The sequence below is a fragment of the Ambystoma mexicanum genome, chromosome 3p, assembly GCF_040938575.1.
Source record: "Ambystoma mexicanum isolate Mex_15411 chromosome 3p, UKY_AmexF1_1, whole genome shotgun sequence".
In the NCBI taxonomy this organism is placed as follows: Eukaryota; Metazoa; Chordata; class Amphibia; order Caudata; family Ambystomatidae; genus Ambystoma; species Ambystoma mexicanum.
Genome location: NC_090925.1, coordinates 1,009,112,010 through 1,009,126,068, shown reverse-complemented (window position 1 = coordinate 1,009,126,068; position 14,059 = coordinate 1,009,112,010). Strand labels below are relative to the sequence as shown.

The window sequence follows — 14,059 nt, the reverse complement described above, 5'->3', positions numbered from 1 at the left end:
GTGTTTGTCCGTCGTCGGAGAGAGGACCATCTCGACGAGCCGGACATGGGTTTTGTAGATAGGTGTGAGCCTTTATGCCTCGGTTTGTCCAATGGCATTTTCGTCGACGGGATCTTGGATGAGTGTTCAGACCCAGTCTGGGACCCCTCACCGCGACCTGGTGTTTTTTTAACAGGAGAGGAGTGTTTGGCATTATGGTGGCTTGTGGACGATTTTGGCTCACCTGTTTTTTTTGCCAATGATTCTTCAGACTTGGAACTCTGACTTGATGATGACCTCTTGTCAGAGGGAGTGATCGCTCTCCCACTCCTTGACGAACCCAGTTCTGACGCTGGGTATGCTCCTTCATTAAGCCAACAAATTAGGCAACGGTTTCTGTCCTTAAGAGTTTTTTGTGAAAAATACTGGCAGATTTCACATTCCTCTGCTGAATGACTAGGGTAGAGGCTGTTAAGACAATCTGCATGCCTGTCACCTTTGTACACATTTTTAAGGCCGCAAGTATCACAAGGCCTGAATAAGGATTTTTTCGGTCCAGAGGTCTCCATGGTCATGAACGGTACCTAATATGTAGCTCCAGATGGAGAAAAAGTTGAAGAAATATTCATTCTTTTGAGGAGCGTGATTTTCCCTCAGGAGAGAAGAACACGAGAAATCCCGCCAGCTTGAAAGACTGTTGAAATCTGAGGGGAAGCTGCTAGGGCAGAGCTATACACTCAACGTCCTACTGGTGGGAACCAAAAGCACCCACAATGACATTAATGGGACACTCAAGGTGTCAAGTTTTTCCATAGGAAAATGACTAAATCAAAGTAACCGAAAGATCCAATGCTGGAGAAAAATGTGTTCTTATCTTTCCGGTTTTACTGCTCAGGTGTAACTACCAAAAAGCAGTGAAATGAAAGGATACAAAGATGCTTGCTCTCAATGTTATCCTATGGAGGACAGGGTGAGACAAATGCTTTGCGTTTACTTACCCCGCTCAGGGATCGAAATTAAGATTTGAAAGCAGGAGCTATAAGCACCTCCTGGGTATCCAGCATTAACCAGGAGCTACCGCTGAGGAACGAGGAGCTAGTCCATAGCGTTACACAAATAGGACTTTCACATAAGATGCACACATATTATCTGTGACCGTTCATGCTTTAAATGATGTATAAATATGTCCTAAGGTTTATTCATAGATTTTCCCAAACACAAGGTTAATTTCACATAAGTGTGTTTGTCTGGCATGAGTTGGCCTGGGGAGCCAAATGTAGCTCCTGGTAGCCGTTGGTGTCAAGCTAACCATGCTCTTCTAGGCTACAAGCAAGAGTTAAATAGCTCCCAGCTCCCCTACATTTTTAACCCTAACACGGACTCCGATTTTCCCAGAGAACTGGGTAGGTCGACTGGGGGTTCGCTGGAGGTTGGTTTTCCCACTGTTGGTTCCAGTTAGAAGTGCCCAGGAGCTGCAGGCGCAAGGATTCTTCCTTTCAGGTCAATTTGCACAGTGCAACTCTTGGGGATGGAGAAATGTAGAAAGCACTGATGCAGACCTCTTCTGGGCACTTCACAGGAAGGGGAAGGCGAGTTCCAGCAATGCCCACTGCACACGGACAACAGCAGGCGTCCTTCCAGTCGCAGTTAAAGAAGACCTTTCAGAGCAGGAGCCATTGAACATGGGAGGCGGACATTTAGCAGAAAGGTGACTTACACAACAAGCTTGCAACCATCAAGCTTCTGGCTGCAAAAGTGGAAAAATGACAGTTCTAGCGAGGTAACCCACTGGAGAGCTGGTCAGTCCATCGAGTGGTCCAGGGACACTACCCAAAGCTCAGGACTGCTGGATCGCTGAGAACACGTCGAGACTGGTTGGTCCCACTGGTTAAATCCCAGGGATTTAAGCACCACGCAGGGCCTTCGCAGATCAGGTAGTTCAACAGGGCTTCAGCGGGCCAAGACACAGGAGGGGATGCTGAGCCTCTTCAGGAGTCTTGGATGGATCTTCAGTCAGGTGTTCTTCTACACAGGATTCTTGGCTCCAACGCTGATCTGAGGAAATCGCTGCAGGAGTCCTCTTGTTATCCACAGTCCAGCCTGGAAGCAAGTTGAAACCCACCAATGGTAAGAATCTGCAACATTCAAACAGCCATTAGTTGTCCAATCAGGGACATCTATTGGTTTCACTAATGCCCCACAGGTAGACTCTCTGGCTCCAGGAATGTGGAATGTGAGCAGACAGTCCCTCCTACTTCCTAAGCCACGCACACACAAAGGCAGCGTTACCTGGCGAAAGCAGTAGCTTTCCCGCACAAGCGGATGAGCTTAGATTGGATTTTCTGACCTGGCAAAGCAGGAAGAAGGCCAAACAACAATATGGTCAAAGAACAAGCAGAAATCTTGTGGGGTGGCCATTTTAGGGCACTAGCCACGTTTAGTACGATAAGTAGTAAATGCGAATGTGCACACTAGGAATAACACAACAATGGTAACAATAGAATTACTGCCACCAGCTTGTCTTTAGGCACATATAAAAGTAACCAAACATCCCAAGTGTAAAAGACTAGGGTGCATATTCCCACTGCAATGCATTGTAAGATGCTGTGTGCAAGGTTAAAACTTACAAACGTGTACAAGTTAAAAGGGAAACATTTTCCCAGTACTGATAGTCTGAAGGACTGATCAGTTTGCCCATAACAAATGAGCAAAAGGCTAGGGAAATGGGGATGAAGGCTTCACCTCCCTGTAAAAAAAGTCTGGACAGGTTCAAAAACAATAGCAAAATGTTTGGGGGTCCATAGAACTATGGAGGGAAAGTTTCCAAAAGAGAAATCTTTCCTAACAGTATCCAAGCTATTCATGTTCCCAAAGTACAAAGCCAGAATATCTTTCTCTCTCTTTCTCTCATTCTCTGCAAAAAACTCCAAATAACAATGTATCGCAGATAAACTAACAGGATAGAGTCGCAGAGCTATCCCCGAGGAGCACTTGTCTGTTTGAGAGCAGCAAAGAAAGAGACTGATGGTGTTTCGGGAGGATAGCTCAGGGGCAACGTGCTCGCCTTGGAAACAATACGACACAGAGCAAAACAGTTTTGATCTCCGGGTCCGCGCTTATAAACCGCTGCATATTATGCGCGTTATAAATAACCTATCATATCGTGGTTGTCATGGCCATCGCTATGTTTCCTCTTGAACATTCTAACTTCTGGAGAGTGACGAGTAAGAGAGACAATCTTATGAACCCTGCATTTGTTTACTGCCTTAAAAAAGGAAGGATCACACCTCTTGTGATGACTGTGTGATGTCTGGACCAGGAGTTTTTGCCAGTTGCCTGAGACACAGAAAGTTAGGCATGGAAGAAAGGAGCTCTATAAAGCTATATGTTAACTTGTATATCGGATTCTGCCGATGCCTTCTTACAGCAGGTCCTGGTTCTGAGAGAATGTATGACGACAAGAAAAGAGAAAACAGATCATATCAGCGTGGGGCAGGTTGCAGAGTTGGCTGGTGTGACTTTGAATGTATAGCTAAATGGGAGCTTGCAGTAGAACTCTGGAGTTGTACATATTTGAAGTATTCCATGTGTTGCTGAAGATGTGACTCTGGGGAGTTTATTTACCTCCGAGGTCTTACCTGAATGCCCTCCTAAGTCTATAGTTTTAGTCAGCGCTACTCAGTTACATAGGAAGTTTTGCAGTAGACGAAGGAGACACTTCACTGTGACCACGTCTCAACCTCGGCACAGAGTTGCAGCAGGACCACAAGCATAGTTTTCTTTGATCATTGCTCAGGTCTTGAGGCTTAGGCTTAAGAGCCCTTTCGGCATGCGATCACGAGTTCTATGAAAGAGGGCCTGCTGCATGACGTGTGTGTCCCAGCAAAAGGGATCCTAAATCGCAGTGTTGGCTCTAGTCTTCAAGGGAGTGGCGGGTCCTCTTGCAGAACCAGAAATGCTAGCAATGCTAAGGCGCAACTCATTGGGGCCCAGAGATGTTTGCAAGAACACATCATCTATCCACGACATGGAAGGTCTGGTGCAATAAAAAGAACTTGCAACTCTTGAGATGACGGATGTCTGTCTGTCTGACTGTGGGCTTTTTACTCTCATTCACAACAGAGTATTGTCTGCGTATTGGTGGATGTCTATATCGAGAACTTTGCGGTGTGTGCCCATAGGCTGCATGTGACGGTTACAAAATCAGTGAGAGGAAGGAGCCTTGCAGGACTTCGAAGGAGACTGGGAGTCGGTTACAATGCAAGGAGTTCACCTTGATGGCCTGGTGCCTGCCAAGAGATAAGAGGTAAACCAATGCAGGACAGTGCCAGAGAAACTCATCCTATTGGTTAGGAGGATACAGTGGCCAAATGTCGAATGCACCCGAGAGGTCAAGGAGGACGAGATGGTATGAGTTGCCCTTTTCCATTATTTAGAGGGCATCATCCACCACCTGGATGATGGCAAACAATGCTACACTTGATGTGGGACCTCGACTTTAGTCGTTGAGAAGGTATAGTTGGTCGATTCTAGCAAGAAGTTGAGTAGTGACTACTTTTTGCAGTATTTTGCCGATAAACGGGAGGGTTGTAATGGGCCAGTAGTTAGCCAGGATGTCTGGGTAGAGGGTAGGTTTTTTCAAAAGAGGTCACATGAGACCAGTCTTGAGGGTGTCCGGGAGTGATTCTTTTGTGAAGGAGGCAATGATGATGCTGGTAAGTGCATTGAATGCCGGGCCCACATTTAATGATGGAATTCGGGATGATATTGTTAGAGTAGGCATAGAATTTGAGGGAGAGGAGTGTTTTTAGGAAGTCTGAGGAAGGTATATGAGAGAATTTGGTCTAGAATGGCAGTGTGCATGTGCGGGTGCAGGGGGACTAATGCTGTTGGAAGTTGATTCGAAGATCAGTCGGCCTTTGTCTATTTTTTCAATGCAAACCGTGTTTATTCTGTACGAGATGAGAGAGCAAAACGTCTTACACCCTGCCCTTGCATCCACACTACTGTTGGGATCTGCAATGGCAAGGTCAACAGACTGAAAGAAGCAAATGAAATGGAGAAATGTGGAAAATCAAGTTTAGGCACAATGTAAAGAATGACATGAAAGGGCTAAGCGTGCAAATGCATTTATAACAGGATGTAAGACAAATTATTGTTGAGTTCCTTGATGAAAATGCTTCAAAATTAAATATAACTGTGCCAATTGTTGCAGAATCTCCTTTTCGCAAGTAATCAAGATTTTAAATGGATGCAATATTTTCTATTTTTGTGTGAAATGGTTATAAACAAACTTTCGTCACATTTATAAAATTGTATTACAGTAAAGAAACAAATGAATAGCTATATTGTTGGGATTTATTTAAAAAAATAAAGTGAGTGACACAAATGAGACCAGAAAAGAGAGCAAGTGCAGCAGTTTGAAATTGGATAAGTGTGTTTGAGAGGAAGTCGGGAATGGAAGTTTGTATTTATTTGAAAAACACGGGTGTACATTTCAATAGGAAATGTCTTACAATAACACATTTACAGATGGCGGTGGCATTCCCACGAAGGGTGCCTTAAAATGGCACAAAGATGAGAACAGGTGGTAACCAGTTTAAGAGGGTATACAAAAGTAGGACATAGACCAGGGATAAAACAAAAACAAACAGAAAACAATACAAAAAAATAGGTGATTTACAAAGTTAACGGTATCATAAGGTGGGGTGTAGGAGGGCGGGGGGGGCGGGGGAGGGGTGCTTCAAGCCAAAGAGGAGTACTGTATAAATATAAAAAGTTCAGCCTGAGGCAGCGTAGAGCCATGCAGTGATGAATTGCAGTATGATGGTTGGTAATCTGCTCCGAGATGGATGGGGTGAAAAAGAGACAGGAGATGAGTGTCATCAGCAAAGAGGTGATTCTTGAAGCCAAAGGATAAGATGCATCTTCCTAGGTCAGAGGTATACTGGGTGAAGAGCAGAGGTCCAAGCAGTGATTCTTGGGGGACGCTGATGTGTTGAGGGATGGGGGTCAGAGGTGCGCATGTTCCAGGAGATTTTAAAGGATCAACCTTACAAGTAGGAGGCGATCCAAGCGAGAGCAGATTTGCAAAACCTAATGTCCTGGAAAGTGAGGAGGAGAAAGGAGTAGCTGACCTTGTCGAAAGTGGCCAGGGGGGTGGGGGGGGGGGGTCAAAAAGGATGAGCACAGAAGAGAGCTTGGAGTGGTGGGCATCACAGAGAAAGTTGCTTCGAAAGAAGAGTTGCAGAAACTAACATCACAAAGATGACACTAAAAGTGTCATGAACCGTCGCCTACGTCCTTTCTGGACTTTGTGGTCCCTGACCCATAGGGGATTGAATGCAGTAATCCTTCCAACATGGCTGCCTGATAGGGAACGCTGTTTGCCAGTCCATGTGCTCCACGCTCTGCGTTCTACTCAACAGACACACCCCTGCAGCTCTGCGCGTCTCAACGCTACCCCTTGATGTAGTTGGACGTGTGTTGCCGGAGTTCGCTCGGGGCTTTCTTCTGTATCCTGTTTCCCGGTTCCTTGAATCCCCCTTCCTTCCTTTCCTCAAAACTTACCTTCGTACTTCCTGGATTTTCGCCCGCGGTCGGGTCACAGCGTTTCGTGTGCCCGAGCTCGGACATTGTTCCTTCCTGGTCTCCGTCCTGGATATCTGAACGTATCCTGGAGTTGGGTTGTCATCCTTACGCTGGAATCCGAAGACCAGCACACGGGTTTATACAAATCCCAGACCGTGCGAAAGAAGTCACCAAAGAAGGTCTCAAGCAAACAACAAAAACAGGTTTGAAGGGGAGAGACTTGTGACAAAAAGAGAATTAATGGAATGGGGGCAAGACGAAAATTGAATAAATCTAGCTATTTTTCCAATCTTTCAAAGGCAGATCATTTATTTTCACTGCCCAACTCTCGCACCATGAGCTAGTATAAACTCTAGTATAACAAGTTAGGAAACCAATCATCTTTTTGACATCAAGGTGCCAGGCCTTTTCAATTTAACTACATTAGTTTTGAGCACTCAATTGCCTTACCTCCCCATCCCAATAACATTATGGATTTTGACCTTGTGTACAATGTATAGGGGTAACTGGACAAATAATTCACAAAACCTTTGGGTTTGCCCACGCTTGCTCATGAGCCCCTCAAGCATCCAACATTAGATTGTGTACTAAATTACAATTTTCCAAACCTGCCTTGAAAACACACCCACATAATAACAATGATAAAGGATACATATCCTTCCCCTCTTTTTCAGAGCTATGATCTACCCAACAGGACTGACATGAGCCCATGCCATTACAAAACACCCTTCATCCCTCCCTTGTTCAGGAGATTTATCAGTTTTATGCTTAATCCCTCTCCTAGTGAGACGCCAGTACTTTTTGCTGGACTTCGGGGCTTTTTCTTTCAATCCTGAATGAGGAGAGCCTTTTTCCCCTGATTCATTCTTATTTGCTCTGACTTTTGGAACACTGTTCTGTGTTTTACCTTTTTCTATGGAGTCTGCTTTCTCCATATCTCTTTAAAGGCATCTGTGTTTAACTTCTGCAGCACACATCACCATATGTGCAGTGTTGCTGGGAACCCCTTGGGTTCTCCTTTGAGATTCTTTCACTATCCTTAACAACTACTGTTCTTAAGGATAGAGGGATACATTGTATCCTTCCTAAAACTTTATCTTAAGAGAGATTGGCACACACCACCTCATGCGGAGTGCTAAGGGGATACCTAGTATCACCCTTCTCTCTACTCCTGTAGCTTTTCTAGTCATAGTGACAACCCTAAAGTTATGGCTGGTGGCAGTGGACGTCTTCAACCACCTATTGTGCCATTTGTTATCGCAGACTGTGTTCACAATCTTGGTTATGCACAATAGGGTCACCTATGTTCTAACATGGTGGCTCCTTTCTTTTTTCGCCATTTCTCATGTGGTTGTCCTTTGTTAGCCCTTCTTCTACCATTCTCGGAGAGGGAGGTCTGTGTGTGTGTTTTGCCTTTGGTAGTGTCATGATTCCTGCCCCTCATGTCCCCAGCCCTCCAAGATGTCAGGCTGGAGCCAAGCCACGATCACCTACATGGCCCTCAAGGGCCTCTCCATCCCTCCAAAGACCCACTTGGAGTCAGACTTGGCGCTTGTGGCACCAGACTCACTCACTCCCATAGGATAACATTGGGGATTGGACTTGTAGTGCATTGATGGGGACAAGATTTACTTTGCGGCGCTTCTGCCCATCAGTCATCGCTCCTTCTGTTCTGCGGGCATCTTCGGTGGTGTCATTCCCATCCCGGCACGCTGCTTCCTAAGGAAAAGGGAAAGGAACAGAAAAAAAGACATTAGTAAGCATTCTGCAAGTCTTCGCTTATTTTTAAACACTGGACGAGCATCAAACGCTTACCTGAATCCCAGCCTCTCTGGGGGAACCCTGTCTCCGGAACTTCTCATCCATCTGCAAGAGGGAAAAGACACTCCAGGTTAGCGTGGAAACATCTAGAGGCGCCGCATACCACGCTTACCCACGGCATTTGTTCTTCATAACCGGCATCCACGCTGAAAACGTTGCGGCACCTAAAAGACACCTAAAAAGAACTCAGTTCAATCAAATACGAAAGGGGTGCATCGCGCTCTCGCTCACCTTTAGCGCTACTCATCTCAGCAGCACGCCGCCATCCCCGGACGCCGGCCATCATCTAAGGAAGGAAAGGAATGAAGTTAGAGAACTGTTCAAAAGACTCATTATCTGTCGGACTCTTGCCAGTGAAGTAACTAGGCAGCAATGAGCCCGCATCAATCAACGCACCTCTGCGCTGAAGGCAGGACGGAGAGCACACTATCCAAGAAAACAAGGTGAGCTGTGGATCAAAGGGAAGGGTTGGACCCCGGGGAAGAAGGGGTTCAAGCACACAGAGACAATAGGGCATTAAACTCTACCAATCCTGTGTTTCGGGCTCAGTCTCCAGTCGAATAGCCTGCAGGGAAGGGTTTGAGGTCGTAAGAGGTCATGAGTGACGTCCCGTGGATACCAGGTGAGCATTACAGGTAGGAACCCGTGGGTGTCCCCGCCTAGGCTGCTGTGTGTCTGCAAAGGCAGGAAGTGGGGGAGGTGTTTAATATTCCCCTGCCCTTTGTCTGCCAGAGTACCTTAATGGAACCAGTTCTCACTGGGGGGGTGGGCTGGCTGTCCTAACTGCACAGCCACCCGCCCCTTTGTGTAAAATTCTGAAAGAGTATGCAGAGGAGTGAGTGGGAAAACCAAATATAAGGTGAGGTTCAGGAGGTAGATGACCAGTTGACCACTGGAACAGAAGATCCTAAGCTGAAGACGATCAGCGACGCCTGCAGACCCTTCCAGTAACCGTCAAATGACCACTGCTGTCCTGACCCCATTTCCTTATCAACAGAGGAGCTTCAAAGAGGAAGGCTCCTTCCCTTTGGCTGCTGGGACCAACAAACCCCAAAACGAACTAAAAAGCGAGCCATCTCCTGAGGTGCTATGACCTTCAAGATCTGCAAACCACGGATACCAGGAGACCTCCGACCCATTTGCAGTGCAATGTCTTTGCGAGGTCGTATTCGTCCAGAACTTTGGTGAGCTCCAGCTGGACCTCCAGAGAGCAGCACTGCAGAATCCAAGAAGATTGACCTGGCAATATCCGTCCATTGTTGGAGCTGATAAAAAGGCGCCAAAACCACAGACCGCCCGAAGAGACCAAAGAAATTCGTGCCAAAGGTCCTCTCTTGCGACTGCTGCTGTGACATCCCATTCAGAGTCCTTCCTTTCATCACCAGACCGATCAATCAGGAGACTGGGTCCGTCTCTGCTGCACAGGACAGAATCCAGCAACATATGCTTCTTCTAACCTAAGGTACTGTGGGGCTAAAAGTAGAACTTAACTTTTTTATCCACTCCTACACCGAGTTTGCTGCAAGTTAGGGATTGGATTTACAAAGCGTTAGAAGCCGAAGAAAGGCATTGATAGAATGTCTTAAACTGCTCAAATGTGTATAACCATCATTTTCCTACTCACAGACTTTTTTCTGCTGTGATTGAAGATCTAAATGCCATTACCGTTTATTATCTATGCGAGTGTGCTTCTTTAATAGTTATATGGCAGAACTCTAATTAGTACCAGGCGAGGGACAATGAGATTGTAACATGCAATCTCATTGGCCTTAGACTGGGGCGTTACCTGCCCGGGAATCCCTCTCCCCGCAACGTTCCTTCCTACCCCGGTGGGTGGGTGTGGCAGCCACTCAGCCAATGAGAAGGATCGGAACGGGCTAATCCCCGCTCCGAGCCACCACACGGCTGGAGGCTGCCATCTTCCCCCGCCAAGGATCAAGGTAAGTGTTGTTCCCCTCCCCCCAATCCAAATAATTCCCTCCCCGCCCTCCCACCCCCACTTACCTTCTTTTCTGTCCAGCACGTCCGTTCCCGATCCGCAACAGGCCGCCATGGAAAGGGAAAGGGACTACTAGTAGTCCCTTTCCCTTTCCATGGTGGCCATTTTGTTTGTTTACTTTTTAACATTAATTTGGCCGCCATAGAAAGGGAAAACGGACTTCATTTTCCCTTCCCCGGGTGGCCATTTTTTTACATTTTATTTCTGTTCCGAAGCGCTGGAGAGTTTCAGAACAGAAAAAAAAAGCTTGTAGTACCCCGTTCTTACGGCCGGGGTACTAATAGCAATAGGCCCCTCGCAGGGGGGCATTACCACTTAAGGTAATCCACGGGGGCCTTCGTTACTATGGGCCCCAGGGCATTGCTCTGGGGCCTATTGCTTAATTAGTGTCATTCTGTTGCTATGTTATTTGGCATTTACATACATCATTGGTATGACCTCAAAGTGCTAGTGGGTTGAACGCCCTTGGGGAACGTAGACCAGGTCAGTCGAGAGAGCAAGGTGTCATAGGGTGCTTGGGTGCACCGATTATGTGCACAGCTGATGCGATTGCCTGATGGTAGCTGTATCCTAGCATTAAGTGCGGTGGTATTTGAGATCAGTCGAATGTGTGCAGTCTGGAGGTTGGTCACCAAGACTGGGTTCTGGCTGTGTTAGGCCTGTGTAGGATGCGTATGTGTGCAGCTAGGCTGATTTTCGTGCGGGTATAGTTGTGTTCTAGCAGAATGCTCAGGTGTTCGAGGAGTATTGTTCGTATGTGAGCAGCTAGGCCAAAATTGATTAGAGCGGTGTAGCTGCGCTCTATTGTGTGTTGGTGTAGAGAAGAGTGTGAGCCTAGTGATAGGAGAGGTGAGTGTCTGGGTGGAGGTTTTGTTCTTAAGAGCCCATTATTCCAGATTTCTCTGCAACCAAGCAACTACAATTGAAGCAGTCACCGCTGAACAGTGTTGTTGATATTTCCAATGTGTTTTTGTTATCTTAACCGAGTATTTACTTACCTGCCTGTGTATATAAAATAAATATATTCATACAACTTTATGTATACAAGTGTCTTGTTGGAGTATTTTATTGACTGGGTTCAGTGTACTTACCTACAGCTCACATCCTCCTCCTAAGATTACCAGGGCTACTCTGCCATTCTACCAAATCCTTTGGGTAGTACAGACTTACTAAGAGTTGGGGACCTGTATACCAAGGGATAGTTTTATAGAGCCTTACCTCAATTGGACTTTAGGAAAATTCCCTTAACACCCCCCCATATATTTCCTGCTTTTCTATCCTCAGCTCCCCCTTATTCATGTTGTTTCCTTCAGAAGAATAAGGTTTGCATACCACTGATGGGAGCACAGTATGCCACTTAACGGCCACACCTAGGTGCTCTGAAACTACAAAGGTTGTGATTTGTCACAGTATGAAAATCTATTAACATAGCACAACAAAACAATTAACCCAGTTACTACTTGGAGTGCTCACTTTATATGCATTACTAGATGACAAAAGATATACAGTGAAGGTGTGAAGCGTGCAACTTAGGGCAAGGGGCAGATGAAAAAGAGAGACAAAGATGAGAGAGAGACGTTGTGCCACTAAACTAAACAGAAAAATACATTAGAATGGAGGTCATCAGCTAGATGCTCCATGGTCATTCAGAGGTCTCTTTGTTTTGAGTCGAGAGGACGTCTTACCTTTCTTTGAACTCCTGGTGGCAGTTCTCACTGCAGAATCCCCGGCTGTCTCGTGGACTTCCAGAGACATGCTGATGGCTGCAAGTATTGCAGTGACCCACTGTGTCAAGTTCTGCCAGCTCTGTCATTTCCTTCTTCTCCTCTGAATCATCACCTGAGTCAGGAAAGAGGTAACCTGCATGAACTGAATGGAAGTTCCAATAACCTGTGGAAATGCTCTTTTGTTCCAAGCAAGGCAACAGCAAAAAAAGAATCTGAATTTTAGAAGGGTGAGGAGCACAATCTAATATATTAGGAAGCTCATGTTCAATGAAGTGTAACACAAATGTAATACTCAAATGCCATGTCATGTGTAAGACATCCTAGCATTACATTTACATTAGATCTCATTTTCATTCATTTGTATGGCAGAGAGAAAGCACGGATCATAAGTTACGATTCTGCCTCCCCTGTCCTCTGGGCCTTACAATTACTCCAGCATTTACAGTAGCATAACATTTTAATGCTGGCGTAAAGCCTGTGGATTTCTATTACATCTACAAAAAGCAGGTGGATTCTCTAGGAATCCATTGTAAGCACTGCCTGTATGCGTAAATGCAACAGCTTTTACTCATTTTGTATGATGGGAGTGCAAAAAGGTGGCGTAAAATTGAGTATGCCACCCTATGACACCCCCATTTTGCAGTCTGTCCTACAAAAGATAAAAATTATACAGAGGGGACCTATGTACGCCAAAGTGTAAATATAGCAGATCTCCTCTGCATAATGTATGCAGACTTCCATATGAGCACCTAGCTTTTAAATAGCACTGATGTCATTATTATTTACACAAGTGGAATGTTAAATATCTCAGGATATCAGAGAATTTGTGGTATGTCTAATTGCAGCGATGAACACTGTGAGATACCTTAGTTGCTTTAAATAATGGTTTACAAGTTTCAAATAGAGTCTATGGGAAGTTATTACTGGTGTTATTGTTAAGACGGATTTCTGAACTCTGTCCTGGAGGCGCAGAGGTTCAGAAGGCCAGCCTAGTTTCTTGGAACAGGGTAACCTCGGGACAAGCCAGACCAATCAAGGTAGCGATCGCGGCGGTCAAGACTAGGTCTCAAGAGAGGTGAGGGTGACTGAAAGCCCACAATGAGCACACAAAGCAAGGACACTTACAAATTACTCCAAGCAGGTGTTATATTAAAAATATATACACATTTATTACAAGGCTTTTGTAACATTGCCCGTAGCGAGAAATCACAATAAAACTCTGGTAAACCAACACATACCAAACCAATACAATATATATACAAATACAAACAAGTCTAACGAGTTAGACGCACAAAATGTGTAGACCACCTAGATGGGGAGGAAAACAGGCAGTGCGAATAATAATTAGACCCAGTCCGCCTTTAGAGGCACCTAACTAAAAGGAAGTCCAAGCCCTACGAAGAGTGGAGCCTTGTGCTCAAAAGTACCTGCACACGCTGATGCCAATGGGCAAAAAAGGGGTGTCTCTTCGAGGGAATCAGGCAGTTTAGTTTGGTGAACAAATTAAGATGAACAGAGCTCCGCGACTCAAGCGCAGCCTCCACTGTGGGCAGAAGCAGAGCGCGAGTACGGAAAGGCATGCTGTTAGACACAGCAGGGAAAAGCTATGGGCTCCTGCAGGAGGTCGACCAGTTCCTAGTGATGCTACTCACCGGTCCCCGATGCAAGCAGACCCAGGCTTCTCCGCGTCAGTTTCAGGGCTGGCAGGTTCAGATAGGAGCAGGGGACGACTCGGCGTCGTGTAGATTCCGCAGCAGCAGAAGTGGAGTTGAGGACGTCCCAAATGCAGTGAACCCGCACAGTTTGTTACCACAGCAGGGCAACAAAGCGGCCGTGTGTATTTCAGCCAAATGTACACTACTCACTTCAGACCTGGGAATGCCAAGTGTACGAATCGTGTGAGAGTGGCAAGGACTCGTAATACAACACAACCTGACGGCGG

The 14,059-nt window shown here is 46.0% G+C and overlaps 1 protein-coding gene across 2 annotated transcripts in view; it reads right to left on the bottom strand.

Moving 5' to 3' along the window:
• Positions 1-14,059, bottom strand: part of L3MBTL1 (L3MBTL histone methyl-lysine binding protein 1) — a 1,278,801-nt gene that overhangs the window by 962,278 nt on the left and 302,464 nt on the right. For both annotated transcript variants that reach the window (XM_069652331.1, XM_069652332.1), the window contains exon 5: positions 12,076-12,229. In XM_069652331.1, coding sequence (XP_069508432.1) covers positions 12,076-12,229 — 154 coding nt within the window. The remainder of the gene's footprint in view (positions 1-12,075; positions 12,230-14,059) is intronic.